This window comes from Suillus subalutaceus (assembly GCF_016647625.1).
Source record: "Suillus subalutaceus strain FC151 chromosome Unknown DFJ58scaffold_128, whole genome shotgun sequence".
Classification (NCBI taxonomy): domain Eukaryota; kingdom Fungi; phylum Basidiomycota; class Agaricomycetes; order Boletales; family Suillaceae; genus Suillus; species Suillus subalutaceus.
This window is the reverse complement of record NW_024540377.1, coordinates 124,907-152,355: the sequence shown is the minus strand read 5'-3', so window position 1 is coordinate 152,355 and position 27,449 is coordinate 124,907. Positions and strand designations below refer to the sequence as shown.

General features: G+C 47.3%; 9 protein-coding genes across 9 annotated transcripts; 6 read left to right on the top strand and 3 right to left on the bottom strand.

The window, feature by feature from the left end:
• Nucleotides 1–43: 43 nt before the first annotated feature.
• On the top strand, nt 44–1,607 carry DFJ58DRAFT_845137 (uncharacterized protein; the record flags this gene model as incomplete). The annotated part of the gene is made up of 5 exons (XM_041393135.1): nt 44–278; nt 378–747; nt 807–938; nt 991–1,097; nt 1,156–1,607. Coding segments are annotated over 5 exons (1,296 nt in total), but the record flags the coding sequence as incomplete, so codon positions are not given.
• Nucleotides 1,608–4,556: 2,949 nt separating this feature from the next.
• Nucleotides 4,557–5,279, top strand: DFJ58DRAFT_845136 (uncharacterized protein; the record flags this gene model as incomplete). Its single annotated transcript, XM_041393134.1, has 5 exons — nt 4,557–4,617; nt 4,659–4,704; nt 4,746–4,832; nt 4,931–5,142; nt 5,209–5,279. 5 exons carry the CDS (start codon nt 4,557–4,559, stop codon nt 5,277–5,279), a joined length of 477 nt encoding a protein of 158 aa, XP_041239394.1.
• Nucleotides 5,280–5,924: 645 nt separating this feature from the next.
• On the top strand, nt 5,925–7,646 carry DFJ58DRAFT_748543 (uncharacterized protein; the record flags this gene model as incomplete). The annotated part of the gene is made up of 15 exons (XM_041387597.1): nt 5,925–6,023; nt 6,079–6,088; nt 6,145–6,164; nt 6,229–6,261; nt 6,323–6,419; nt 6,472–6,500; nt 6,550–6,580; nt 6,635–6,667; nt 6,727–6,794; nt 6,845–6,899; nt 6,950–7,048; nt 7,095–7,211; nt 7,266–7,306; nt 7,363–7,388; nt 7,436–7,646. 15 exons carry the CDS (start codon nt 5,925–5,927, stop codon nt 7,617–7,619), a joined length of 942 nt encoding a protein of 313 aa, XP_041239393.1. The 3' UTR covers nt 7,620–7,646.
• A 3,596-nt stretch (nt 7,647–11,242) lies between these two features.
• On the top strand, nt 11,243–13,465 carry DFJ58DRAFT_809107 (uncharacterized protein). Its single transcript, XM_041391341.1, has 15 exons — nt 11,243–11,750; nt 11,821–11,830; nt 11,887–11,906; nt 11,971–12,003; nt 12,065–12,161; nt 12,214–12,242; nt 12,291–12,321; nt 12,376–12,408; nt 12,467–12,534; nt 12,586–12,640; nt 12,692–12,790; nt 12,837–12,953; nt 13,008–13,048; nt 13,102–13,127; nt 13,178–13,465. Exons 1-15 carry the CDS (start codon nt 11,547–11,549, stop codon nt 13,311–13,313), a joined length of 999 nt encoding a protein of 332 aa, XP_041239392.1. The 5' UTR covers nt 11,243–11,546; the 3' UTR covers nt 13,314–13,465.
• Nucleotides 13,466–13,533: 68 nt separating this feature from the next.
• DFJ58DRAFT_809095 (uncharacterized protein) lies at nt 13,534–15,562 on the bottom strand. Its single transcript, XM_041391340.1, has 7 exons — nt 15,051–15,562; nt 14,689–14,999; nt 14,397–14,636; nt 14,294–14,347; nt 13,978–14,241; nt 13,837–13,922; nt 13,534–13,782 (listed from the first exon to the last, which is right to left on the bottom strand). Exons 1-7 carry the CDS (start codon nt 15,419–15,421, stop codon nt 13,735–13,737), a joined length of 1,374 nt encoding a protein of 457 aa, XP_041239391.1. The 5' UTR covers nt 15,422–15,562; the 3' UTR covers nt 13,534–13,734.
• Nucleotides 15,563–15,657: 95 nt separating this feature from the next.
• On the top strand, nt 15,658–17,704 carry DFJ58DRAFT_688839 (uncharacterized protein). Its single transcript, XM_041383353.1, has 9 exons — nt 15,658–15,769; nt 15,819–16,526; nt 16,578–16,586; nt 16,637–16,729; nt 16,778–16,880; nt 16,940–17,115; nt 17,172–17,235; nt 17,290–17,344; nt 17,393–17,704. The coding sequence occupies exons 1-9, from the start codon at nt 15,753–15,755 to the stop codon at nt 17,596–17,598; spliced, it is 1,431 nt and encodes a 476-aa protein (XP_041239390.1). The 5' UTR covers nt 15,658–15,752; the 3' UTR covers nt 17,599–17,704.
• A 13-nt stretch (nt 17,705–17,717) lies between these two features.
• Nucleotides 17,718–19,130, top strand: DFJ58DRAFT_78277 (uncharacterized protein). The gene is made up of 4 exons (XM_041389862.1): nt 17,718–17,940; nt 18,011–18,178; nt 18,237–18,516; nt 18,578–19,130. The coding sequence occupies exons 1-4, from the start codon at nt 17,872–17,874 to the stop codon at nt 19,051–19,053; spliced, it is 993 nt and encodes a 330-aa protein (XP_041239389.1). The 5' UTR covers nt 17,718–17,871; the 3' UTR covers nt 19,054–19,130.
• A 31-nt stretch (nt 19,131–19,161) lies between these two features.
• DFJ58DRAFT_732597 (mitochondrial inner membrane protein Mitofilin) lies at nt 19,162–21,303 on the bottom strand (the record flags this gene model as incomplete). Its single annotated transcript, XM_041386190.1, has 5 exons — nt 19,162–19,206; nt 19,255–19,692; nt 19,757–19,940; nt 19,992–21,163; nt 21,229–21,303. The coding sequence occupies 5 exons, from the start codon at nt 21,301–21,303 to the stop codon at nt 19,162–19,164; spliced, it is 1,914 nt and encodes a 637-aa protein (XP_041239388.1).
• Nucleotides 21,304–23,638: 2,335 nt separating this feature from the next.
• Nucleotides 23,639–26,885, bottom strand: DFJ58DRAFT_666711 (uncharacterized protein; the record flags this gene model as incomplete). The annotated part of the gene is made up of 9 exons (XM_041382576.1): nt 23,639–24,384; nt 24,438–24,751; nt 24,808–25,030; nt 25,085–25,461; nt 25,514–25,671; nt 25,719–26,093; nt 26,147–26,352; nt 26,405–26,668; nt 26,720–26,885. The coding sequence occupies 9 exons, from the start codon at nt 26,883–26,885 to the stop codon at nt 23,639–23,641; spliced, it is 2,829 nt and encodes a 942-aa protein (XP_041239387.1).
• Between the last annotated feature and the right edge of the window lie 564 nt (nt 26,886–27,449).

Sequence of the window (27,449 nt, the reverse complement as noted above, 5' to 3'; positions counted from 1 at the left end):
CGCCTCCAGGTGGACGAGCGCAGACCAGTTACTCTGGCTGCAGAATGAGCTGCCCAACTACCTGCAGATGCAAAAAGAGAAGAAATTATCAAGATTTTTCGAGGCGCTGTTTCCAAAGTGGTTCAATGACTTTCCAGAAGAGGTAGAGCTAAACAGCAGCGCACCTTGTGTTGAGAACACTGGTATTGATGAATGTGGTGGAGCTACTATTGACTCTATGAACGAAACAGTCCAGCCGGATCTTACAAACATATCTGAATCCGCCGAACAAGAAGAGAGTGAGTCAAATTCACGACCGATGCAAGCAGGAGAACGCCGTAAAGTACGTGGTGTTCACATTGTCCTATTTATAAAATGTAATCATTTTTCTTGGTTAGCAATTGGGAATGGTTTCGGAATAATTCAAAGGGAAAAACTACACCTGGCAGTAGCTCAACCGGTAAAGCCCTATCTGCACTACTTGGTCAGCGTGCAAGAGGCACTCGAGACCTCAAAGAGGGTTGAAGTGTATTCTAAACTTCACTATGAGTCGAAAGTTAAACCATTGGTGTCTGACGCACTTAAAAATAATCCCGTACAACCTGCACAAAGGCTTAGTGCAGTCCGGCAGCACACCACCGATTGCTTTGCGGATGAGTCGGAAGAAGTCAAAAAAGAAATTCGGGAGGAGACTGCACGTCTTAATGCTGCCAGAAGATTGGGAGATGTTGTGGGACAGGATTCGAGAACGAAAGAAGAAGTTTATCAGTAAGTGATACATTGATTGGACTTGATTAAAAATAGAGCTAATCACTTACAATTTAAAGTGCAATTCAAGAGCTACCAATCCTTCTAGGTCAAATATTCGAGGACCTCTCAATATTGACGGGCGGATGGCACTACACCCTTGTCATGGGTGGAGTCGACCCAATGTGTGAAGGCGACATTATGACATTAAGGTGTGTTATTTGCTGTTTGTTGTGCCAATCACACGTGTTGATTCATCAGTAGCTACCACCACGGTAAAACTGCAGATGGTCTGAGCTTCAAGGCATGCACGCCGAACTTCCATGACCAGTATTTGTTACCCTTCGAACGACACCTTGGGCGCGTCTATGGTAAGTGAAATTCCTGGCTATGCAACTCAAAATCATGATTAATGAAAATTTATCATAGGCGCATCTTCAAAGCTGCCGGCGGCTCCCTCATCCACCCCAACCTCACCTCACCTTCCACCTGGCCTGATCTCACTGGATGAGGCTTTGGACGAGTCCTCACTCAGAGATCACCATCCTTCTGTGCTTGATCCCTCTCTGGACTTCAATGCACTTGCAGGAACGAATGGACATGGTGAATGGTTGATGCGCACTAGTAGTAGTGACCCAAACCCCATCACATCTCCTCACAACACGACAGACAATCCAATCACCGCTTGGAGAAAGTCAACAGCGCTCAATGAAGACCCGCTACCACATCCCCCACCTTTAATCGCACTCAATGGCCCAGGTGTCAGAGCAGCTGATCCATCAGTCGAGGCTATCCCTCCTTACATACTTCATCCGTCGTCGTCGTTTGACACCACCCGTCTTGCCCCAGCCTGCTTCGCTCTTGGCCGAGAAAATGAATAGATTTTCTGCGCTTGAGGAGGCCAATGGACTATCCATGGAACCGCATGGAAATTCATTGCCGTTCAACCAACCGATGTTCAATTTGGGGCCGCAATGCACGTCCAGATCCCCAAATTCCATTGTCTTTGCTAGCGAGTATCACAGAGTCACTCCTGCCTACATCCCACCGCCCGAGTCAATGTATTCCAAGTCCACCACACACCAACCCCCCTCAGCTCCTCATCAACCAACATCTCACGCTGTTGAAGGAGAATACCAATTTTCGCCGGCTTCTCACCAACCGATACCTCACAACGTCGAAAGAGAGCACCCAATTCCCACCAGCTCCTCACCAACTGGACATTTTGTGACATTGGGGAGATCGTCACTTCCCGCCGACACCTCACCAAACCGACACCTCACAACATTGGAGCAGTTTTCCCTCATACTAATTTGGAGGCAGGGCAACGTCATCCATTGACCGGGGGTCTTCGGAAGCTTCTCGGCAGCTGACACCTCTGTGGACATCGGGGGAAGTCCTTGGCTGGTGAAAATCCCCAACTGATTTGGAGATGGAGACAGTGTCCTCGTTACCTGTGCCCCCACTGCCTCCAACAGACGCACCAGGCCGCGCACCCATGTCCTTCTTACACGAGCAGCCGAAGCCAACAAAATTGGTCACAAGGAAGGAACAAAACCCGCACCAAAGAGGAAGCAGAGCGAGGTCCAGCGCAGTAGTGAGGGCCCCAAAGAAAAAGTCTCGCAAGTAGATATATTGCAGTCCGTCGTGTTTTTAATGTAGCTACCTAAACAATATACAAATTGTTATTCGCCCCTACAGACTCACTGGAAGTCATTGGTTTGTTGCAAGGCTGGACACACGAAGACATTTAACATGGTGCAGTTGATGTTCGATGTCAGACTGAATTGGCAAATGTTCAACATATAGCCAGGAGGAGCTGCCACTGGCGGTTTACTAGTACTTACACAACAAATTAAAGAGCAAGAGCATCAGCGCTGCACAGCCACATGTATAAGCACAAATTTCCGGCAGCTGCCAGGCGGAACATAGTATGATATATCATATACTAGGTATTGCACGCATACTGAACATACATGATATATCATATTCTACTACTGACACATCAAGGTAGGTGATATATCATTAAGGTATACAAGTACTGCAGCCGGGGGAATATCATATGATATATCATGAAAATATACAAGTACTGCAGCCAGGGGAATCTACTAAAGAAGCTCGGTCACATGCTCGCTCTGCTTTTTCACCTGACTTGCAACAATGTCACCTGACCGGAAAACGTGGCACTTTTTCCTCGACAGATTACGTAAGTCGAGGAAAAAGTGCCACGTTTTCCCAGTCATGTGACAGTATCACATTGGTTGGTTTGGTTGATATATCATTAAAATATAATAATACAAGTACTGCAACCGGGGGAATAAATCATATATCATTGATATATCATGGCTCTACGGCTGGTATATCCGAGTCCTCAGTAAGTAGGTGTTATATTACAGCGCTATGATTGATGTATCAGTGTTATATCACAGTGCTATGATGGATGTATCATCTTCCCACACACGGTGTCATAGACCAGGATATATCACCTCCCTTCTACCATGACAGCAATATAATACATTATAATGGCATTATCGCCTGTATAGCGCTATCAGAACTACCAGCAATGTGCCTATAGGAGCATTAGTGCATGTCCACTCTACCTAGCGCTTGTCCGCTCTATCTAGTGCTTGTTCCTGCGCCCTAGCGCTAGTCCAGCGCGCTGTTCTCGCGCTCTAGGAATCACCCGAAATGTCAGAATCCATCCATGGTCCATCCTACCTCATTGGTATGTAATTTGCCTTGCCTCGAGTTTGTAAAAAGTACTACAGTCTTATTACATGTATATCCTATCCCTTCTGAGTCCGAGATGGTATAGTTTACTAGTATAAGAAGCCTATGGTGACTACTTCAACATTACTTCCCTTTGACTGTATTTCCTTCCCTTAGGTTTTACTTAGAAGTAGTCACCCCTTTAGTTGCGCTCTATGGCCCCTATTTGACTTTCCTTACCCTTGCAATCAATACCCTTGATCTCACTCGCTATCCATTACCTTCCTTTGACTCAGTGTCCGCTTTCTTGACTTCCGCTCTTTCCCACGCATTAGCGCTCTATCTTGCGACGCGCTATTCCCGCGCTTTAGCGCTCTTTCAGGTCTTTTGATCTTAAGTTGTTCTTAGTAGCTTTTCCCTTGGGTCAAACGTTCTTGCATCTTTGTTGCAAGTATAGCAGCATAGGCAGAGCATTAGACATATACTGGCTGAGTACCTTAACAAGTGCCTAGTCAGGTTGTGTTTTTCACAGCGGGATAAATTCGAAGCTGAAGCAAGACGGTTAATGCAGCTTGGAAAGGGTAGGAACACACCAAAAAGTATCATCCAACCCATTATCAATAATTATCCATCACAGACGGCCCCAGAATGAGCAGAAACGCACCAAATTGAGCTGTCTGGCAAATCATCCATCATGGGAGCGGTAATGGATAATCTGTCAAAGCATCAGCAGTCCGTGACAAGGAAGGATAACCAGCTGTCTCTAATGAGACTTAGTTATCCATAATAATGACACTATAGCCTGAAACGAAGTGTTGGAAGGCCAAGTTTATGATTTTGCAGAATTGGAGCATGTTGATTGAGATCTTCTACCAAAATCTGTTGATGACGAGGTCATTGTAGTTGATCACGCCTCACACAACGACGGACAGTGGGATGTGGACATGCTGATGTCTTGTAATGGTGTTTCCTAGTGATACATTGTTGTACACAGAGCCTGTAGTGCCTTGATAATTCTGCCACTTCTGCCAGTTATGCTGGCACAACTGCCTGCAAATAATTCTGCCCCCAGCACTACCCACTATACACGCTAGTAGAACTAGCGAAGCGAGAGCTCAGTAATGTTAGAGAACAAAACTGTATTGACAAAGTACCTAGCGAAGCGAGAGCTAGGTTACATCAGTAAGTGAATATGTGAGGTACAAACATACTACACACCTCAGTAATGTTAGAGAACAAAACTGAGGTGTCGACGAGAGACGGGACGACGTAAGTACTAATGAGGATGCTTAGGTAATATAACACCGGAGGATCGACGAGCGGAAGTACCGTATGGTGCAGAAGTCAAGAAGTACCGGGCAGTATGGTGCTGATGGTGATCAAGATAACAAGATAATGTAAGAAAGGAAACGAAGTCAACACCCACAGGGTGACTGGGTTGGAGTCTGTAATTAACTATGATATTTGAATTTGTTCATCAGTTCACTGATGGCAGAATGGCAGAGCACAACACAGAATCTCAATCAATTGCTCCATTGACGGTCGACGTAAACAAATTGGTACATACTGGTCAACACAAACAAATAGTATGCAAGTATCCGTCCCAGTCCATAAAGCAGAACCACCTCCCTCGAATATCTACATCAAAAGCTGGCCCACATCACTATGTCACGGTGATCCAGACAACATTAGCTATCATCTGGTTATGTTAGTGTCCTAACATGGACGTCGGGAGAACACTTCTTGTATGCGCCTGACCTTTTCACTTTGAAGATGTGTGCCTTATTGGCACGCCTGGGGCAATTATTATCCTCAACCTGCGCACCCTTGCAATTATCGAGTAATCAGCCTATCATAAGTCTCGCACGAGGAACGAAAATATTTGCCGATTCCACAGTAATTGGTCTAGGTTTCCCTACTTCGCAGAAGTAATAGACATTGCTACGTATTGATACTATTGAAACTGTGTAAGATTTCGGGACAAGTCCATTTGCCGGCTCTACTAGTATGTCGTTGCTACGTTCCAGCCGACGATCTGACAGAATAAATATTTGCAGGCGACCAATCAAGATTTCGATAACTTGTCCCATTAGCCACTTGCTGTGTGAAGGATGTTAAATAATGGCTTAGGCTTGGCATTTGACGGATTGCAAATATGCCCGGACTCCGACCCTGATAAGGCGCTGTCAGATCTTGTGTAGACACAATACTGCGTTTTCAAAAGACTACAGTCCAGATTGCTTAAAGGAGACTGACCAGCACCTTGCATCCCATCGAGGTTGCTGCATACAGTGTGTTGCATATGAAAAGTCCTGGTAAAGGCAGCGGGGCCGAGTTTTTCAAAAACTCGTACTGCAGTTTCATGTGCAACACACTGTAAATATAGAACCTTTCACCGCATGCCACCTAAGCAGTACTAGTAAGCCTGGAGTAACGGATCATATTAGATCACCAAGACCAGCACGTGGCTTCTTAGACTGGGCCATATAATGCATCACTGCAATAGACCCGGTCAGTCGTCTGCTATCATGGTCCCGTTGTTTGACCAAGCTGATATCAATATTGGCATCACACTACAGCACGCCAATGTGAGTGATGATCAGAATCAGTAGCATAACATTCAACAAACTGTACGCTATATAGTATGCTTTCAGTGCGTGCTACCAACAGTTGTTATGCAGCAGCGTTTGTGCTGACCTTTCGTCTCAGTCGCTATAGCATGTCTTTGGGTAAGTACCAACTCAGGTGGTAACCTGTCAAGTCGACCAAGGAAGTTGATTATTTCGCTATTAGGTTTACGACTTTGCTCTCACCCTCGATAAAGATGTAGGTTTTCATCCAGCCAACATCATGACAGCACATAGAGCCTGACAAGTGACATACAAAGGCCGCGTTCATACTGGACGCTCCATGGCGAATACCCAAACTAAAGTATCTTACCTGCCGGTACTTACCATTTGCATTGATCGTTACCGATATGCTTCGTATGTCCAAAAATATACTACTTAAAGCGAGTGGAATCTCACCTGTTTTCAGGAATCTCACAGCTTGGACTTTCCCTTAAGGTATATTTTTTATCCTTGCATGTCGCTCTTAAAGCTCAATAAATCTCAGTCCTGCGAAACTTTGTTTGCGTTCAGCATATGTGAGTTTGATCCCCTTATGAAACGAATATTTCCGGAACTGACACCCCTATCAGATGTTGGAGGAATCGTAATGGTTTGTGCAGAATGTTAGTATCCTTTGCTATTCGTTATTTCTGTGGCTGACCCTGATTGCAACATTCTCCAGCACTTTTTATGCAGAGGGTTTGGGCGGTAATGGGTCGCAGATGGCTCATAACGTGTTGTAACGTTGTGGTAAGTCAGTCTTTTATATGTGAAATGTTTGTCAATAGCCCAATGTATAGCTCTTCCTGGTCCCAGTGGCGGTGACACTTACATTATCCCACTCTTCTTCCACAAGTGAGTCTCCTCCTACTGGTGATTTGGTGGTTCACAGCTATGTGATATAGTCATGCAGTCACCTATTCCAAAAGTCGCAAATTGCTATGATAGCAAGCAAAGTCTTATTGTCATCGCAGCATACGTTGTGCTCGTCATCGTAGAAATAGGTGGGTTTCACGGTATTTTTATGTTGTCGCGTTAAATATTTCATAGAAATCCTCAGTTTCATGTTATACCATTCGTGGAAGCTTTATAGAGAACATGGAAACGACATCCCTCTTGTACGGGTCCTGGTCAGACATAACATGTTTTACTTTGCCTGTGGGCTTTGTGAGTCGAAACATGATTCTTCACAAATTGATATTAACATTTGTGGTGGATCAGTATTTTCCACCACGGTCGCGGTCGTGGTGGTTACTCTTCCTGTGCGTGTTCATAGTAACATTACGAATCCAACGTCTAACTCAAGACCTGATCACAGGCATCGTACGGAGATGTAGCATCAACGTAAGGGCCATTTCCTGGACCGACCATATTGACTGACTGTCTCGTAGTTTCCAGGTCGTGATACACGGAATACTAGCGACACGCATGCACCGCGAGCTGTACAACACAGCTCATCACACTGAAGAGAGTTCCACCGGGAATGTGTCCCTACCTCTTGTTTTTGCACCAGCCTCGTCGGAGATGCAACCTGTTTGTAGAGGTCCTTCGTCTCCTCATCCTAGAGAATACTAGACCAATGATTTTTAGATAAAGAATTCGTATCTTCTCGGTTGGTAAGAGTAGATACTGCGTGTGATCCCCTTTCCTTCATTGAACAAAAAACCGCCCACTTTGCAAGTAGTCTATCGGAACGTACAATCCATGGAGAATAATTCGGGCAAATTCACAGGACGCAGCTTCCTAAATGCAACCTCAATTGAATGAAAATAAAAAGGAAGTCAAGCGAAATGGAGATGGGGTAGCGCACAGTTGGCGTTGTATGTCATTTTGAGTGGTAACCTTGAATACAAACAAAGCCAGTACCAGCCATCGAGCAACACATTGCTGGGTAGCTGTCGAGTGCAAGTGCGTACTTATTTGTGTTTCTCCCTTCTGTTAAGCCCAGAAGCAGGCTCCAGACGATAAGATAACACCTATCTGATGTCTGCTTTCGTCTGCATTTACTATTACACCACTGGGGCGGTGTTGAGAGACTTGGTTAGCAAGAATTGAGCGCTGGAAGGAGGCGAAGGAGAGTACTAGGGATCAATTACCTAGGATGGTGCACCATAGGGAGCTCGAATCCCTTACAACACCGTAGATGAATTAATGAAACACGTCAATTGAATTATAGGCATCGCTACACATGAATATACATTGATGCAGAACGAGACATGATGAAAACAAATAAACCCTCCTGACCTCACTGCAGCACTCACCACACGCCACTCCTCTACATCCGACCCAGTACATTCCTTTTCGCCTGCTCCAGTGGTATTGGTGGATATGACATGTCCCTGACAGTGCCGGAGGGACCGCGTATATAATGGTGATAGAGGGCAGTCTAGCCAGCACTGGACGCCAAATTGTTTTAAAGCCATAGAAACATTGTCATACTAGCCGATGACAAGCGAGAAAGAGACGTTCAAATGACGCTCTTGCCAGAGTCCTCGTAACATGGTGGTGTGATGGAGTAGCTTCTCAGCACAAAATAACGCTATTCATGCGGTCGTGTAGGATAGATAGTCAGATTCGAGGGCCGGGACGCGCCAACTGCGGCACGATTGGATGGGATGGGGTACATTCTGGAAGCTGTGGAGACGAAAGTCGGTTGCATGAATGCACCGAGGCGAACAGCCTCGTGTACAGGGCGTCTATGGAAACGAGGCAGGTTATTGAAGGAGATGGAAGGTCATCTGGGCGGATAAGTACTAGTAAGGTAGAGGGGCGAAAGTTTCGGATCGAAAAGTCAAAAACTTGAAGTTCTGATTTTCTCACATTTTCACCATGCTTCAAGCAATGCTTGTCAAACTATAAATCGTAGCGGCGCGAGCGCCAATCCCCGACTCCGCAAGAACTTGAGACAAACATGATTCGCAGATACTGCAAGACAACAACATAGGTCATTTATACAGTTTCGAGCCAAGACAAAGAAACCACCAAGAAAAACAATCACTTGACCCTACTCGACCATATAGGCTTAAGCTTGAACTAATTTTGTAAGTAGAAGAGCAGACCAACGGATTTTTGCCAGAGCAACAAAAACCTTTCTTGCATACAAATCGCTGAAGTATCTTGCCAAACGAGGCACAAGTATCTGGCTACCTTCTGAAACAATCGCGGGACGAGATTCGAGAAGGCAGTGTTTGCATTTCGTCTTTACTCGATTGCATCACTCATTGTTGGGTAGCGATGGAGTGAGCCTGAGATAGCACTCAACACACATGGTCCTTTTTTGATCTTCATAAGAAACACACTCAACTAGGACATTATCCAAGAGGGCCGGCAAATTTTGCTCTGGAATTTCCTCACTGTCACGGTAGCGGAACCATCTCGGGTAGACATCTAGTCTCAAAGGCAGACATGGTGGACGATAGGTTACGGTTCGATTTGCCGATTTGCCGCAACTTATTTGGAAGTCCGATCGATGCTTCTTCTAGTATTACAAGTATACCTAGGTATACCTGTAAATTCGTGTCACACTCAGTGCATTCCTTGCTTGCAGACCGCTGCAGATAACCGGCTGACCTGCAAGCACCTCACGCAACTCCTACAACCTCTCGTTGACCTCTCACCTCTTGCAAGTGCAGCATGCGGAAACCGGTGCCTGTGAGACTCTCACACCCTTGCAAGCCTGAGTGAGCCTCCTAATTGTCGAGTCTCTGCCGATGCAATTAGCTTGGATGCGGGCATCGTGAAAATGCTGCAAGTTTGCAACTGTTGCGGTAACTGCTGCGACGTGAGGTGTATTTACACTAACTTACTTTGCACCTGTTTTGTCGCTGCCATCTGCGTATATGATGCGTTGAAGGCATTAAACAACTTCGCATGATGAACTCACTCGGTACTTGGTATTTTGAACTGCAGCACTGAAGGCCAATATGTGTCTTCTTGTTCCTTCAGATTGAAGTTTCGGGCTTCGGTTTCGGGCTTCGGTTTCCTGGATTCTGAAGCGGACAGGCTGGGCCAAAGAACTATGTTTGCCGCATTAAGCATGATACTGGTACCATTCATTCGGCTCACTCGTAGTTAACTTGGTACTATGATCATTGATGAACCGGAGGGTACCTCGTTTTTGACGGGTTTTGTCAATTTGACCTCCATCATCCTCATCTATGTCCGTTGTATTTGAAATACAAGATACATACACCGAAATAGAGAAAGGTCATACTATCAGAAGATGGGAGCGAGCGAGCGGAGGAACTTGATGGACGGATAACAATGGCATTCATGCTTGATATACCGTAATCCAGTGTTTACATCGCCAAAGTGAGATTTGAGGAATGATATCTGATTGATCGAAGTGTTTCAGCCCAAATTCCAGTGCAAAGACAATGTGCATCTAGGGATACCAATGGGATAAAGGTAAAAGTTGTTGATGAGATCGCAACACAGTGACTCGCGAAGAATGTTTGAACGCCGCATATGATTTGAGCGCGGTGCCCGTGCGATTTTCGAAGTATTCTTGCTACAATGTCCAGTGTGCGATGCAACGCTCAGCCTCGACGCATTAATAAAACCATGTTGTTCGTTGACCCAACACAGGTTTGAACGGCGCCCACGTCGAGCTCGTGACAGACACTGACTATAATTATTAACACAAAGGAGCTGAAGTGGAGTACATGCCTGAGCCAAAGTGGAGCAGAAGAGGGGTTCGGGTGGAGCACATGGCGTCGACGCGAATTGGTCCCGCGGGATTAAACGACCCGGGTCCATTCTTACAATATGTAGATAGATATCTGTTGGGTAACTTGCAAATAATCGTCGCCTCGATTTGATTCGCCTCTGCGGCATCACTACTAGTATGATACTAGTATTAGTATAGCCCAGAGAAAGATCAGATATAGCTGCTGCTCCTTGTTATCACCTTTCATCAGGCCAGGTTCACATGCAACTCGAATCTCGGACAGCAGCGGTCTCCAAGTAAGGTAATGCATTAAGAGAGTGTGACACAAATTTGCATGTATACCTAGGTATGCTTGTAATGCTAGAATAAACATCGCGCGGACTTTCAAATATGTCGCGGCAAATCGGCAAAATCGAACCTATCGTCCACCACCATACAACACAACGTAAGCGACAAGGTTTTCACGTCATCACTGTGACGTAACGGGCGAAGATTTTACAGATTCATGCGTCTGACAAAACCCTTCTCCCACTAATCGTGGGAGTCGGGGAGCGAGACCATTTGCGTACTCTGCTAGTATGTCGTTTCTACAGTCCAGCTGACCATCTGACAGAACATTCGCCGGCGACCAATCAAGATTTTGATAACTTGTCCCATGTGAAGGAAGGATGTGGCGTGTTGATAATAGGTTGGCATCTGACGGATTGCATCATTGCAAACACGACCACCTCCGCGGACTCCGTCCCTGATAAGGCACTGTTTGATCCTACTGTGGATGCGGCATTGCGTTTAAAATCTACATTGGAGACTAACCAGTACCTTGCATCTCAGCGATGTTGCTGCATAAATATAGAACCTTTCACCCAAGTACTAAGCTTGGAGTAACGGATCATATCAGACCACTAAGACCGGTGCGTGGCTTCTCAGACTGGCATATAATGCATATCTGCAATAGACCCGGTCACTTGTCCGCTATCATGGTCCCGTTGTTTGAACAAGCTGATATCAATATCGGCATCACACTGCAGCACGCCAACGTGAGTGATAATCAGAATCGGTAGCATGGCCGCACATTCAACGAACTGATCGTTTACTTGAACTATATAGTATGCTTTCTGTGCGTGCTACCAATGATTGTTATACAGCAGCGTTTGTGCTGAACTTTCGTCTCAGTCGCTATAACATGTCTTTGGGTAGGTACCAACTCAGTCGGCGACCTGTCAAGTCGACCAAGGAAATTGATTGTTTCACTATTAGGTTTATGACTTCGCTCTCACCCTCGATAAAGATGTAGGTTTTCATCCAGCCGACGTTATGACAGCGCCCAGAGTCTGACAAGTAACATACAAAGGTCGCGTATATACTGGACGCTCCATGGCGAATACCCAAACTAACCTATCTTACCTGCCGGTACTTGCCGTTTGCATTGATCGTTACCGATATGCTCCGTATGTTCAAAAATATGCCACTTAAAGCGAGTGGTATCTCACCTGTTTTCAGGAATTTCACAGTTTGGACTTTCCCTCAAGGTATATTGTTGTCCTTGCATGTCGCTCTTAAAGCTCAATAAATCTCAGTCCTGCACAACATTTTATGCGTTCAGCACATGCGAGTTTGATCCCCTTGTGAAACGAATACGTCGGGAACTGACGCTCCTATCAGATGTTGGAGGAATCATACTGCTCTGTGCAGAATGTCAGTATCCTTTGCTATCCATTATTTTGGCGGCTGACCCTCGTTCCTACTCCCGCAGCACTCTTTATGCAGAGGGTTTTGGCGGTAACGGGTCGCAGATGGCTGATAGCGTGTTGCCACGTTGTGGTAAGTCAGTCTTCTGTATGTAAGGTGTTTTGTCAATAGCCCAATGTATAGCTCTTCCTGGTCCCATTGGTGGTGACACTTACATTATACAACTCTTCTTCCACAAGTGAGTCTCTTCCTGCTCGCTGATTTGGTGGTTCACAGCGATTGGATATAGTCGTGCAGTCACCTATTCCAAAAGTCGCAAGTTGCTACTCCAGCAAGCAGAGTCACATTATCATCGTAGCCTACGGTTTGCTCGTCATCGTAGAAATAGGTGGGTTTCACGGTATTTTTATGTTGTCGCGTTCAATATTTCATAGAAATCCTCAGTTTCATGTTATATCACTCGTGGAAGCTTTATAGATACCATGGAAACGATTCACCTCTTGTACGGGTCCTGGTCAGACATAACATGTTTTACTTTACCTGTGGGCTTTGTGAGTTGAAATATCATTCTTCACATATTGACACTAACATTCGTGACGGATCAGTATTTTCCATCATGGCCGTGGTCGCCGCGGTTGCTCTTCTCGTGCGTGTTCATAACCATACGAATCCAACGTACAACTCAAGATCTAATCGCAGGCTTCGTACGCAGACGCAGTATCAGGGTAAGGGACTGTTTCTTGGACTGGACATATTGACTGACTGTCTCTCGTAGTTTACAGTTCGTGATACACGGAATACTAGCGACGCGTATGCACCGCGAACTGTACAACGCAGCCCACCACACTGAAGAGACTTCTACCGGGAATATAAGTCTTCCTCTTGTTTTTGCACCAGCTTCGTCATTATAAAGGTTCTTCTTTTTACCCTACAGAAAACCAGGTCAATGATTTTTAGATAGAGAATTTGTATCTTCTCGGTTGGTAAGAGTAGATACTGCACGAGATCCTCTTTCCTGCCACTCATGAGCCTAATTGAACCAGTCGAAGAGCGCAGCTTCACGAATGCAATATCACTTGAATGAAAACAAAATGAAAGTTAAAAGTAAAATAGACTCGGACTCGGAGATGAGGAGGCATACAATTGGCGTTGCATGTCATTTTCAATGGTAACCTTGAATACAAACAAAGCTAGTACGTGCCACTGAGCCAGATACGAAGTGGCCCAGTGCGTGTAACCGCGACCAAATTCGATACGCGGCCTACGCAATAGAAAGGACTAAACCTAAAGATACATATCACGATCCGAGAGCCATAAAAGAATCCCTAACCCTTAGACGTTCGTCGGAGTGGCATCTCCCTTGATAGGTTCACACCAGTGCTACAGCCAAAAGAAATTCAGTTCTTGATACTAGGGCAGTTCGTAAGGACTGACATTCAGTTTCTGCGCATGTGCTAATCTGTGTGTTTGGGTACGACAGTTATATCCGTACCAGCAGTTGTCTGGAATCACGTCTCCTCCTGGGAAGATTGGGTGTGTGGACAGCCGTCAAAGTGATCAAGGGCAGAAGCTTACGGTTAATCTTCTGACCCAAGTACCAGATATGGAGATGATCGCGTATGAACTTCTCCAAGCATTGTGAACATAGCCAGTCTGCTTTGTTCCAGGTGAGATAAGCCGGTGTTTTGTAGTCAAACAGCCCCCCGACAAGCTCCTCAGCTGGTGTCTCCTGCGACACAGTCAAAAAGTGAGTTCTGTCTGCAAGATTTGCGCCGACGCGACCTTTCAGTAATTGTGCGATTGAGTGGTGAAGCTGGTTGCCCCAGAGGTAGCTCCAGTCTTCAGCAATTACGGGTTGAGTATGTGCTACAGGCTGTAATTTTTGACCTACTACTTGGTCCCCATAAATCCAACCCCTGGGCAGTATTGGATTGACATTGCGAGCCTGTCACCAAATAAGCAATCATCACCCGAAAATGATAGAAGACACAAACACCGATCATGCTCTCCAACGATTTCGTCAATTATAGGTTGTTTTTGATTAACGGGAAGGAGAAGCGGCTCTTTCCTGTCGATCAAGACAGTTTTTAAAGGCCCAATCATGAATTGGTCATGGAAGAAGATTTCTTCAGTGGGGTCGAAATCCCATTCGGTGATGCAATCCAACCCTCCCTTATATACATCAACCACGTTGTGGGGAGCACAGTATAGCATAAATGACGACTCAGGGCTGTCTATGTGTGCTTCATGAGTGGGTGGAGCTTGAATGGCGTTGCTCGCGCTCACATGTTGCAGATGGGATCATAGTAAAATCAAAACCCTCAGCGCGAGCGATTATTCCTCGCAAAAAGGTTTCAACCCGTTGAATATCCCTCAGCTCAGGAGTGGAAAAACTTCCGAAGAAACCTTTTCGTAGTGAAAAGGCTTCTGTGAGTGCCGAATCTATTTCTTCTTGATCTGAGTCAGGATCAACAGCTGACTCGTAACCATTGTGGCCGTAGACAGCCGAGAACAAGGACAATCGGTACATCGCTTTCTGGAATCGTGTCGACTCTGCCAAGGAGAGTTGGCTTGTCTTAAATCTTCGGTCTTTCATTCTAATGGAACGACTTAGACGAATCCGACTGTAAAAGATGATAAAAAAATACCTCCAACTAAACAGGCTTTCGAGCTCTTGAACAGAGGTGGAAATGGCCACAAGGCTTCTAATGTCCTGGTTGGAAAGCACTGGGTTTTTCTGAATATCGTCCTCGCCCAAGAGTTCACCAACGGGCTTGGAATATAATTGCGCATTTTGGCATCGGACGAAACGTAGTGCTTGTGGTAAGGCTAGTCCAACCAAGTTGTAAGCTACAGAGCGAACGACCGAGCGAGGGTGTTGTTGAAAGACGTTGTAGATGGTCTTTGAGGTCAATATTGTTGAAGCAAGGCATTGAAAGTCAGGCAGAAACCTCAGAACACACTCTACAAGGTCAGCATTCGCGAAGGAACTATGCATTGGGTGAACTGTGTTTCCCATTTGGCGATTCAGGGGTTACGAGGTGTTGCAAAGTGGTGGGCCCTCCCTCGATTCGTTCGAGATACAGGTCACGTCAACGACAGACGACAGTAGACAATGGTGTCCAGTAAACAAATGTGACTCGTCGAGTAGTGAGTCAAGCGGGCACCGGTGAGCTTGAGATGCTTTTCCTCGGAACTTGCCGAACAAGGTACCACAAACCAGGACCCCGGAACAGGGTAGTCTTCCTGCCAGTCTTGGCAACTTGCTCACTGTTCAGAACAGCGAATAGCGTCAACGTACAAGGCCTTCAGCTTTAGTCTCAACCAACCAGTCAGACTAATCGTCAAATATGTCGTTTGGGGGAGGGTAGGCTCCAATTTATACTTTCAAACATACGGCTCAAGTTATCTAATAGTACCAATATCTTTGGCACTAGCAACACTGGCACGTCCATCTTCGGGCAATCTAACGCGTCTAAGCCCACAACTTCGCTCTTTGGGAATACGCAGCCCTCTTCCGGAGCGGGGACCACAACGACGGGCTTCGGTGGCTTCGGGATGCAACCCCAAACCCAGACGCAGCAACCTGCTCAAGGGAGTTCTGTGTTTGGAGGAGGCACTTTCGGACAGACACAACAGCAGCAGCCGTCCGGATCGACTTCGATATTTGGGCAGCCCGCGCAACAACAACAGCAGCAGCAGCAGCAACAACAACAACAACAACAACAACAACAACAACAACAGCAACAACCTACAACGTCTCTCTTTGGGCAACCTGCTCAACAACAGCCCTCGGGTACCTCTTTGTTCGTAAATCCTTCAGCAACAAATACGACTGGCAATGCATTTGGAAGCACTCAGCCACAACAGTCTACTAGTCTCTTTGGGAGCACGCAGCCGCAACAGTCTACTAGTCTCTTTGGGAGCACGCAGCCGCAACAGTCTACTAGTCTCTTTGGAACCACTCAACCACAACAACAGACAAGTAATATGTTCGGAAATACCCAGTCACAGCAGCCGGGTGGACTATTCGGGAGCACGACTGCTCAGCAAGCAGCTCCTGCTAGCGGGCTGGGGGTGAGTACAGCGGGGACATCCATCTTCGGCCAACAAAGACAATCATCGTGAGTTCCTTTCGCATTTTTGTAATTCAAATTGGTGTTGATGTATCGCAGGATGATGAGGTTAGTCAAAGGTACTCACATTGAGGATGGTTTTAGTGATGCTTGAATAGTACCACACCCATAAGCGGACCTGCACCTTTTTCAAAATCCACGAAGTTCAATGATCTTCCGGATGATATCAAGAAGACGTTTGAAGCTATTGAGTATGTTACTCATAAGTGTTAGCATGTTCCAGGACTAACTTCACATAGCTCGCACATTCAGGGACGTATACAAATAAGCAACGAGCTCAAACAGCGAAAAATGGGGGAAGAGGCGATCAAGGGCCAGGAGTTAATTCGCGAACTGCACAAAGTACGCCTCATTCTATTGCATATATGCAGCGTGTTCAGTTACCGACTTCCTCGATTCAGGAGCTGCTCGGTGTATCCTCTGTTATCCAATCGGACTCTCTTTTTACCAAGGACCTGAAATCGAAGACTGAACAAGCGGTTCAAGACACAATTGTCGCAACCAACATTATTGAGGGCTTTAAGAATCCCCATCAGAGCGCAGCATATCTCAAGAATCATGCTTCGTTCCCTCTGGAGTACGTGTGGATCATCAATGTCAAGTATCTTGGAGTGTTAACGCGCTGCTGACCAGATTCTTCACCCGAGTTACGCAAGAGATGCAGGAGCGTCTGCAGTGGTTCAAAAACACTATCGAAGTATGGTGCCGCATTTTTGGTTACACCTTTGAAACATTCTAACACATCAAACAGCAAATTGAGCGGAAACTTTCCGCATCAGCATCCCAATCTCAAAATACACCCCAAGGTTAGACTTTTCTTCGCTCCTCCTCATCTTCGGCTTACATTCCCCTAGCAATTTCATCCACCCTCCAGACGCAACACGCCATATTCGTTTCGCTTGCGGCTAGGACTGCGGCTGTTGACGCTGAGGTTCAAAAGGTGAAGACATTGTACACACAACTGTGGCGCGCGAAAACGGGGAGTATGCGTGACCCTTTTAATGAACTTGACCGCGGCAGTGGGGGAGAGTTTGGGATGGAGTCGTTACAGGTCAAGTGAGGTAGCTCTGCAAATTCCTTGATCAGCGTGATACCAGCTCGGAAAAATATATTCTTGCATAAACGTTGCATATCCGATTCCTTCTGTGAACTATGAATATGCCCCGCTTATATGCTGCTGTGATATTTCTGTGACACCGAGCTTGCACTGAGCGCTCTGAGGCGTTGCACTGCCTCGTGACCGCCTCGATTCAATAATGTCCTGACTAGTGACCACCATCAAAGATTTACTCAGCCTGGACATCCTGCGTCTATTTAGATACCCATTCTGCCGATGGCCTATATACCCCAGCAGATCGACGTGGTCAGCGGCGAGCAGTACCGTTACGCGTTAACTAACTTCGTGCGTGACCGTTATCACCATCAGTAAGATTCTAGATGTTGACCTAAGATCTCATCTATCTCATCTCCAGCGAATCGCGCACGAGAAAGTCGAAGAACAACGTCGACAACTCGAAGAACAAGAGAAACAGGTTGCATTGCTCCACGCGCGGATCGCCTTGCTAGAAGGGACTGCGAATGATGAGCAACAGGAGAGCAAGAATCATGGGGGCAGCTCAGTTGATGACTTCTCCATCAAAGTATGTCTTAGGATTTCAATGAATGCTGGGACTACCCTCTACTCTGCTATGTATATAGAATGCCGCGTCCCAGTTGGAGCGCTCGATCAACCGCTGGGCAGCAGATATTGTGCGCGCACCGCCCTCCCCGCTGTCTGATATCTATGGAGCCGCCTTGGGCGACATCACAGGCTCTTATGATCATGTGCCCTATGATGCCTCACCAATGCAGGTGCAAAACATCCTCCGCCATGCCATGTCAGAAGTCATCGGCAGCGAGATCGTCAATAATCTTGTTGTGACCAACTCTCCCGAGGCAAACGTCCAACTCACGAGGATCCACGAGCACTTGTTTGCCCGTACGTGTCAATTCTTACGTTCCCTTACTTGACAAATGCTGACGATCGTGTCATGCACCAGGCAACCCTGTCGTCGCATGCGTTTGGCGCCGACAAACATTCTCAGCAGCAGTGGAGACCTGCGACCCTGAAATGACAGCCGCCATTCTTGCAGAGACCCTCCCTGGGCTCACCAAAGTGCTTGGGGGATCAACAAACAACACAACCCCGATTCTAGCAGGCGCATACACGTTCTCCCGCATGCTGCATGGCTCCCCATCATCATCCACTGACGCGTTTTACCGCAGCTTTGTCCCCGAGCTCGGAAGCATCCTCTATCCACGTCAGATAGAGCTCGTGCGCCGCTGTCTCAAGAGCGAGCGAGGCGAGCAGGATCGTGTAGGTGCGACGATCTTCCCTGGGCTTGTGAAGGTCACAAGGGGCAGCGTGACCACTACCGAGCAGAATCAAGAGACGGTACATACGGTCGTGCGGCGCGCACAGGTAATCTGCGAATGTGCGCTCGCATTATCGGGAAATGTACCAATGCAAGGGTAGTGTGAACCCCTGGATTTATGCCAGCTTTCACTTGGATAAGATGGAAAGGATGATACCACGAGGGCGGGATATATCATGCAGTGATCTAAATATTACTAGCATTCAAATCTATACGACGAGCAGTGATGCGAGTGTTGCTTGTGATTGTATCACCTATGACGGCGTTAGCGTGACACATACAACGACATGAAACATCAATACCTCAAGAGCCTGTAGAACCTCCAGCCGTCTCCGTGCAGCTTCCAGCCAATCATGGAGCAGCTCCCTTGCAGTTCCTTTCACTTGATTCAACTCTCTTGCAGCACTATCGAGATCCTTCTCATTCATGTAATACTCCGCTCTCGACAATACACTCAGCACGTCTGACCCAGGAACGAGTCCATGCCGCTGGAACCTAAACAAAGAAAGAAAGTGCGAAGCCAGGTGCGTGAGCACACCTGCGTCCTGATCGGGGACCAAAGCAACGCTCGAGACGCGTGGTCGGACAGAGGTGCTAAACCATGATGCAAGGTCTGCAAACGGCTCAACGCCAATGTCGGGTACGTCGCTTTGTTCAAGGGAGTCCAATGCTGCAGCGATGATTGTATCTTCCTTGGCGACTGCGATGTGTCGGAGCACACGGAGCTCTTCACGGAATGGCTTGCGTATAGATGCGTCGACTAGCGCTCTGCATAGCACGTATGGCAGTCCACATGCTGTGCACGCGAATATTCTCATCAAGATAGAAAGAATTGTCGAGTGCGAGACGTTCAAGGCGCTTGAGACCTGTCGCGAGCTCGTCAAGCTTGGCGAGACGACCACCGCGTTCTTGCTCGACGCGGACTTTGACCTCGCGAATCCATCGCCTCTGCATCTCTATACCTTGTGCGATCACTTCCTCCTTCAACCTGTAAAGAGTGAGTAAGGTGATGTATACTGAGCCAGTGACGGTCACCTACCGCTCATTGATAAGTTCTGTCTGGGTGCGCAATTCCTGCTCCAGTTTCTCGCGGTAAACCTGCGTGAACCTGCCACGTTCCTCATCGTAGAATTTCCTGAAGCCGTCTTGTTGCGAATCCAGTTTATCCTGTGCCTCAAGCTCGAGCTCGAGAAGCTTCGTGGTATACTCCCGCGCTTGTTCGTCGAGCTTCATCTCTAGCTGCAGCTTCTCATCTTCCTTGATCTTCTCTATACGTGCCGCGAGGCCAGTGAGGTCACCTTTGGCGACTTCAAGAACATCTTTGGCTTTTTCGGAGGCAGCAGGGTTGGAGGCAAGAAAAGAGGCGAGATTGTCAATCGTGGATGCGAGCTGGGTAATCACAGGCTCAGATACGGCGACTTCAGACACGGCTGGAGCAACAAGAGGCAGGGGCATGGGAGTGGGTTCCGCAGGGGCCTTCGGGGCAGGCTTTGGGGGTGCGGGGCGCTCATAGCCGGGTGGGGGCTCGAAGCCGATAGGAAGCGGTGCAGCATAAACGACGACAGTATCAGGATTCTTGTCCGACACAATTATAAGGTCGGTGTCATCGCGTGGTGGGATAGTATCTGAAGAGGACCCGGGCTGAGCTGGCGTGGTTCTCGCCTCATGAAGAGAGTCAACGGGCTTCCCAGCAAGGGATGCCTCTGCTCTGCGGATCAGGTCGTCCAACTCGTCAGCGAACTGTGCACCGTGTTGTCGTGCAATAAAGATTGCTTTCGCGGTTGCTTCCGGGACCGTCTCTTCCTCCGCTTTCTTTACGACAGTCTTGAGGGATGCAGCGGCAGACTTTACGCGTTCTTTGGATTCCTTGAGTGCTGACTTGGCCGTCTTTTCAATTGTTTCCTCTGTCGGCACGTTACCCAGCTGCCGCTGTACGAAGTTGTAGACGGTCTTGTAGGCGTCTACGGTAGTAACCACAACCTGTTCAATGGTGATCTCATCCCACTTGTGCGCCTCGCCATACTCGACGAGTTCCTTCCCCAAAGGAACGTTTTCGGTGAACAGCTCACGGTACTGCTGGTTTTCGAAGGAAACGAATGAGCTACCGATGTAGAACGTGCCCGTCGCTGCCACAGTATAGAATAAAATCCTGCGAGCGACTTTTGCTGGTTTGGAACCAGATGAGGCATTGGAAGTAGTGGAGGCTAGTCGCTGGGACAGTTAACTCCGTCATAAGCCACGTCCCAGACCGCAACACTATAGATTTATTTGCTCACTTTGCGAGAAGTCCGTACAAGGCCTCGTCCAATCGTCGCTGGGACATGTCTAGAGACGGCTATGGCACGATGCATTGCCGCCGTTGTAGTGCTCGATGAGCTCAAACCAAAGACCAGGCTAGCGAATTGCAAAGACAGAAATTGGTCCGGAAATTCCCGTGCTACCATTGTACTTCCCGTGCTACCGTAACATTGAACAAGCCACAAACGCATGCCCACTGGTAGCGCCCAATGATTGCCCAAATAATTTCAAAATCACGGATGTGATGGTCCCTCAACAAATACTGTACTTCGGAAGCCCGTGATACGTCAAACTTGGCGCCCAAAGGGTTGCAGTGGCTCGCTAGCCATCACGACTCACGATTCACGACCCATTACAGGTTCGCAAGTATGCAACTCCATCATTGTCTGTCAATAGCATCGGCGCTGCTGGCGAACAGGACGCAATCAACTCCAAGAAATCCAATCAGTCGAATTGACGTTTTGGAGCTCTTCTGAAGAAGCACCTGGTCCGGAGGGCGTAAGTACAAGCACAGGTATATACACGCAGGAGGAACAACTGGCTTCCTTCTCTTAAGAGGAGACTAATATGCGCGGTAACGATGGGGCCACATGTTTCCGAGGTTTCCTTCTATCCCCGTGAGCTTGTCACGAATTTTGAAGATAATCCCTTGGTAGGTTACTTTGTAGACGACTTCCCGTACCAGACGTACTTGAGACGTATTACTGGAAGTTCGACGCATGCTTGTTTCTGATTCACCGACCCCATTTCTAGATAGAAAATTCTGCAAATAGCAGCTGCTGTGATGACATGCGCTGATGCAGTCTCTTGGACTTTATTTAACTCATGTCGAGGACGGAATTATCAAATCACTGCGTGGCTTTCGTTATCGCTGAGTCGACGGTGACGTGTCAATGGGTGACTTCCCATAGGATGATATTTTAAATCAGTATCAAGGGCCGCAAAATGAGATAGAGATGGAAGTAATCGACGACGAAGCATCTGCATGCATTGTTGCATCTGCTGTGTACTGGTGGAAACCGACAAGAACACATCGACAGACGTCAACCACAATGATAATACATTTGCCGTGCGCAGCTCTTTCCAAATCCACGGATGAGTACCCCCGTAGCAAGCTTTATTTGCGAGCCGAGCCTTCATTACGACCATGGGCTTTGACATGGAAACATTCACCTTCATACTCACCTCCAGCTTCGCGAAACATTGGTATCATACACTCATTGCTTGTGACGACATCAGTCAGTATGCTAATCCTCATGTCGAACGTCAATCTTTTGATGCCGGATCAGGCTGCGAGATGTGCGATGGACGTACAACTGTCTGTGGAATCCTGGGGTATGATTGCCACGTCCCGGTTCGGTCGCGACTGTATGCATTGCCAGCGCCATCGTAGTATAATTCAGTCATGAGTATAGAACTTCAATGAAGTGTAGTATTAGAGCGAGAGAGGACCCAAATCAATGAATGCTCACCTTGTCTCCTCGCCAGGAGTCCGACGGTCGTCGGCCGTCGTCGTTCTGAACCTTCACATTGCAATAAAAAGAGTCCTGACATAGTTGCTGTCCAACGTGGTACAAACACAGAAGGCAAGGTTGGAGAATGAAAATTTCTTGAGGGTACTTTCTCGTTGGACGCTAGTTGTCATTAGGGTACCGCACGGGTAACACCGAGGGTCGGAAAGTTGACACCGCACCCGCACCCGCCAACACCGTACCCTTCACGGGTACGGGTACACACCGACCCGTCAATGTCGCGGTTTATGGAAAACACCGCGGTGTCTCTGAACACCGCGGGTACATTACCAAGAAGAGTGTATTAAGTATTAACAACAATGAAATAAAATAGTACTACTTTTCCTTGTCATTCTCCTCTGCTTCGACTTCATTTCGCTTCCGTTTTTGAAGCATGCAAAAATATCCAGATTCAGATCATTTACCGAACTTCTGGGTTCGTGTGTGTCCGATGGGAGTAATGGACGGGCTGTTGGCCTTGGCGTGCAAATGCTGTGTAGACAGAGCCACTATTAGCCACCTGTGACTCCCACGTATTGCCTCTAATTAGACGTGATTATAGATAGGGCTAGCACGTCTAAAACGACAGAGTTCCAGCGTTTCCAAGCCTCCTTCAATAACTCTTGGATAAAGAGTGACTTATAATAACAGCAAGCAACTTGAACTGTGGCCTAGCTAGGTAAGCCAGCGTGGGACGTCGGCGTTAACGTAGGTAATGTTCCTGGCATCGGCTATCTTGCGCCTGCCGTGTGAACCTTCGTGCTCGCTGTCATACACGACGAGCTCGATAAATCAAACATATCGGAGGCGCGTTTTGATACTTAACAGTAAGCATAATAAAAGAAGTGCGTTGCAACAGTATGACGGATAAACTAGACTACTCCTCTACTTCACCATTGTCAACAACCTGGAGCTGTGAGAAGTCAGCGGTGATGGTGATAATGTCCTGCAAACTCCTCGAGGCTTCTTCTGCGACCTCCTCTGCGATCTCCTCCTCATCTAAATCCTCTTGAGTATCCGCACCTATAGGGGATGAAGGGTTGTGTGCAGGTATATGGGCAGCAAACACGTTGGCGGGAATCAGAGGATCTGGCATGCTGGCACTCTCCCCGATACCGGTGCAAGCACTTAGACCAGGGACGAGTGTACCATTGAAGCCGGGAAGCTTTGAGATATCATTGAGCCGCTTGATATGGCGGGAGTTGAACCGGCCACGAATGTTCCGATGTATAGCGATTTGATGGGCAAGGGCAGGGTTAGCAACTGTGAGTCGATCTTCGCACACCCGCAAATACTTATCTTCATCTCGTATATATGTCACTAGACGGCGAACCTCGATATTCAGACGACAAATCTCCTCGCGTGCTCGACACATTTTAAAATAAAGATCCATCCCACTCCGAGCTGCTGGTGATGACCAAGGTAATTGAGAGACATCGGAGCGCGTCTTTCGTAGCAGCTCGAAGTCAGCGAGAAAGGCGTACTCGACAACATCCTCCCACTTGAGTATTTGCCGGGGAGGGTACACCGCACTGGCAAGGTTGTTGTATGTGTTGAGGGCGGACCTGATGGCGGCAGAGCGCGTCTGCAAGGCCCTCGCAATATGTTTTCGCAGTTTGTAACCTTGAAACATAGATAGAGTTAGCTGAAACAAGCCAAACTAGACTCAAACTCACCTGTCCCCGCCCTATTCATCTTCGCAAGTTCGAAAATGCGAGCCACGACCAAACCTTCCAAACGGTCCAAGGCACGTTGATACTTTCTATTAGCTACGAGTCTCCCTGCCTTCTGCCATTCTTCATCTTCTGGAACCCAGCGAGCGATGATACCGAGTTTGCATTCTAATAACTGAACCAACTTCAGGTTTCTCTCATAGTCCTCGAGAGCGTGGCGCCGCGTGCTTTCAACCTTGCGTGTGTTTCCAATGTCTGCGCCGTATGATGGAGTATTGTGCGTTCCGAACATGTTCATTCCTGCGTCAAGAGCAACTCTGTTTTTTGGGGGCTTCAGTAACTACGAGATACATACACCAAAAGTAAAACTTACTTGCTTGCACTAAGATTGACTAATCTCTGCCAGTACTCCATTTGAAGTGTCTCTTCTTCAGGCTCTCGTGTTAGACCCTTAAGGTAGATTTTCTCGTCTTCGAGCCAACATTCAAAGACGCTCTCGTCTTCGACTTTGAGCTCTTGCATAACCTTCGGTAGGACAGCTTCGCCATTGGCGATGATCTCGAGAGCTTGTTTGTAGTTACCATGCAAGAAATTTGCTAGCCAACCAATAGTTATGTCAGCGAGCGCTTATGATAAACAGAACAACATACAAAGATTGCCATATACCTCGAGCTCGTCGTTATGCTCGAAATATGAATCGATAGCCTGTTGACGATGGAAAACGCTAGTATACCGTAGAGCCGATGCAAGGGAGTTTGACTTGGAGAACGTCCGCTCACAAGTCTCCAGATCTTCGATACCAATGCCTTTGATGTAAGTTGTTAATGAAAAAAGCTGACATAACCGCCTGTGCGCATGTCCGTGAAACGCGCCAACCAGGCAACTATGACGTAATGAGCGCGCCAGGGGACCAAGAGAGCTGTTGTCAAGAGTAGTCTGAAACTGACAGCCGATGTCATAGCCACCGCCCAAATCGTCGCCAAATGCATCTAGCAGCTTGGCAACAATAGCCAAGGGGTATTTTGCACTGTTAGAATACCTGTTAGAAATATAAAACAAAAAGACTAAGTACTACTCACCGCTCCCCGCTCTGCACCATGTCTGCGATAAGTAAACAAAAGCCGTGGCGGCATACGGCGACGAAGACACCAGTTTCGTCATAAATACCCCAAGCTTTTTTTGTCTTCGCATCGTCCATATTTTTCCACCGGCCTTCGCATGAGTTCTCTGCCAGACTCTGACTGTGTTAGTTGTCTCTACAAAAGGTACGCATCAATTACTCACATTGGCTCCCGTATCACATGGCGTATCCTGTGCAAACTGCTCTACAAAGTTACGAGATAGGTAACGGTCACTAACGAGTACCTGGCCAGTGGGAAGTTCGGACGATAGACCAAGAGAGTCATCGTCGTCATCAAGCGAGCGTCGCAGAATTCGTTTCAATGAGTCGTTCCCGTCCATAGCATAGAGAATCTTGAAGTGTAGCTTCTCTTCGTCAGTTAGCGTGTAAGTGCATGCAGGGCATGCATGTTTGAGGCGCCAGTCAGGCGAGTCGCGTCGGAGGGATTTGTTGATGAGCGAGGCCACAACCCGTCTGATTTGAAGATATATGTCAAGTGCAATTGAAAATTGACGTGAGATGTGCCGATGGAATTCCACCTGTAGTATGTGTATGTGTTTAGCATGGAGCACAATAGAACTTAAAATCGTACCCCGTGTAAATCGCATATCGTTTTGACAAAGGCTTGGATTGACAAGTGAGGGTTCCTGAGGTGCGCCACCCGATATAACTCAAGGGCTTCTAATGTTATGCCCGCCACCGGTGATATCGGGGAGCAGGGCATGACGCCTTGACGAACAAGTGCAGAAGCAATTGTACGGTCCGTCGATGATATTTTCAGTACAAATTTCTCAGCAACTTTTACAAATGATGTGATAAACACAAACACCGAAACTAGCAAGTAACTCACAGAACGCGTCTACTACTGTCACTGGCCATTGGCCACCATTCAAATCGGTCACCTCAGTCTCTTCGCTGCGTAGGCGATCATAAAAACTCTTGAAGCCCTTTTGCGATTTCTCCAGGCTCCATATAAGGTATGATTCGCTCATTATTTGTATTTGCTCGTTGAAAGCAAGATTTCTTCGCAGAACACGATCACGCCGTGTGCGATTGTCGACACGTTGAACCCTGTGAGCACCATCTTGATCCTTTCTGATGTGCGTGTCAGTTGCTGACTATCTGCTAACATGCACTCACAATTTCCAGACCTCACCCAGAACACCTCTCGCCAGGTCTCTGAACTCTCCGCCAGCGTGGCTAATGGGGAGTGCATCAGTACCATCCCAGATGTCGCCGAGATTGAAATCATCGGAGTCCTCAGCAATGTTAGGTGGGTTAGTTGGTGGGTCTCTGAGAGCTTCCAGAGCTTGGCGCTCCTCGGTTGTCATTGCTATAAACCAGGTTAGTGTTCTGGTTGTTTTTTGAGCACTTGGACCAGGCTTACCTTGTAGGCGAGTCTCCCGCCGCTGTTTACAGCTGGCTGCTTGCAGAACCAACACTCTATGTTTGATCACCTTCGATACACGGTTAGTGGGAAGCCCATCCTTATCTCGCGAGGAGCCTATGTGGCGGATAGACCGCAAAGACAGGTTAGTGCGAACTCGTTGTGTCTGACGTCCTCCTGGATTCCGCATTTTTTTTCTTTCATACAAGCCAGCTATGGGTACATTTTTTGCACATTGAGCTGTGTGTGACTAATCATAAACGTTATTAGTGCACATTTCCATCAATTCCCCCTCATTCAATTAACCATTTCCTTAAGTGTCTTATATCCACCATGTCACGCACTCCCTCACCATCCATCATTTCTTGCCACGATGATCACGTCCGGGACTTATGTCAGTTGGTTGAAAGCTTAACCGTATCAGGTGGGTCGCAGGTCTATATCATCTGACAATCACCCGCATGCTCACGCTCTCAAACAGGTTCATCGTTGGATACTATTAGCTGGA

Excerpts from the sequence above, each read along its gene's own strand:
- DFJ58DRAFT_809107 (XM_041391341.1), top strand. The coding sequence starts at position 11,547 with ATGTTGCTGCATAAATATAGAACCTTTCACCCAAGTACTAAGCTTGGA. Across the intron at positions 11,907-11,970 it reads TCGCTATAACATGTCTTTGG|GTTTATGACTTCGCTCTCAC; the intron begins GTAGGTACCAAC and ends TTTCACTATTAG. Across the intron at positions 12,162-12,213 it reads GATCGTTACCGATATGCTCC|GAATTTCACAGTTTGGACTT; the intron begins GTATGTTCAAAA and ends ACCTGTTTTCAG.
- DFJ58DRAFT_809095 (XM_041391340.1), bottom strand. The coding sequence starts at position 15,421 with ATGGGAAACACAGTTCACCCAATGCATAGTTCCTTCGCGAATGCTGAC. Across the intron at positions 14,637-14,688 it reads TATGATCCCATCTGCAACAT|ACAGCCCTGAGTCGTCATTT; the intron begins GTGAGCGCGAGC and ends AAGCACACATAG. Across the intron at positions 13,923-13,977 it reads CTTGGGTCAGAAGATTAACC|GAGGAGACGTGATTCCAGAC; the intron begins GTAAGCTTCTGC and ends CAATCTTCCCAG.
- DFJ58DRAFT_688839 (XM_041383353.1), top strand. Across the intron at positions 17,116-17,171 it reads CATGCTTCGTTCCCTCTGGA|ATTCTTCACCCGAGTTACGC; the intron begins GTACGTGTGGAT and ends GCTGCTGACCAG. Across the intron at positions 17,345-17,392 it reads ATCTCAAAATACACCCCAAG|CAATTTCATCCACCCTCCAG; the intron begins GTTAGACTTTTC and ends ACATTCCCCTAG.
- DFJ58DRAFT_78277 (XM_041389862.1), top strand. The coding sequence starts at position 17,872 with ATGGCCTATATACCCCAGCAGATCGACGTGGTCAGCGGCGAGCAGTAC. Across the intron at positions 17,941-18,010 it reads GTTACGCGTTAACTAACTTC|CGAATCGCGCACGAGAAAGT; the intron begins GTGCGTGACCGT and ends TCTCATCTCCAG. Across the intron at positions 18,179-18,236 it reads TTGATGACTTCTCCATCAAA|AATGCCGCGTCCCAGTTGGA; the intron begins GTATGTCTTAGG and ends CTATGTATATAG.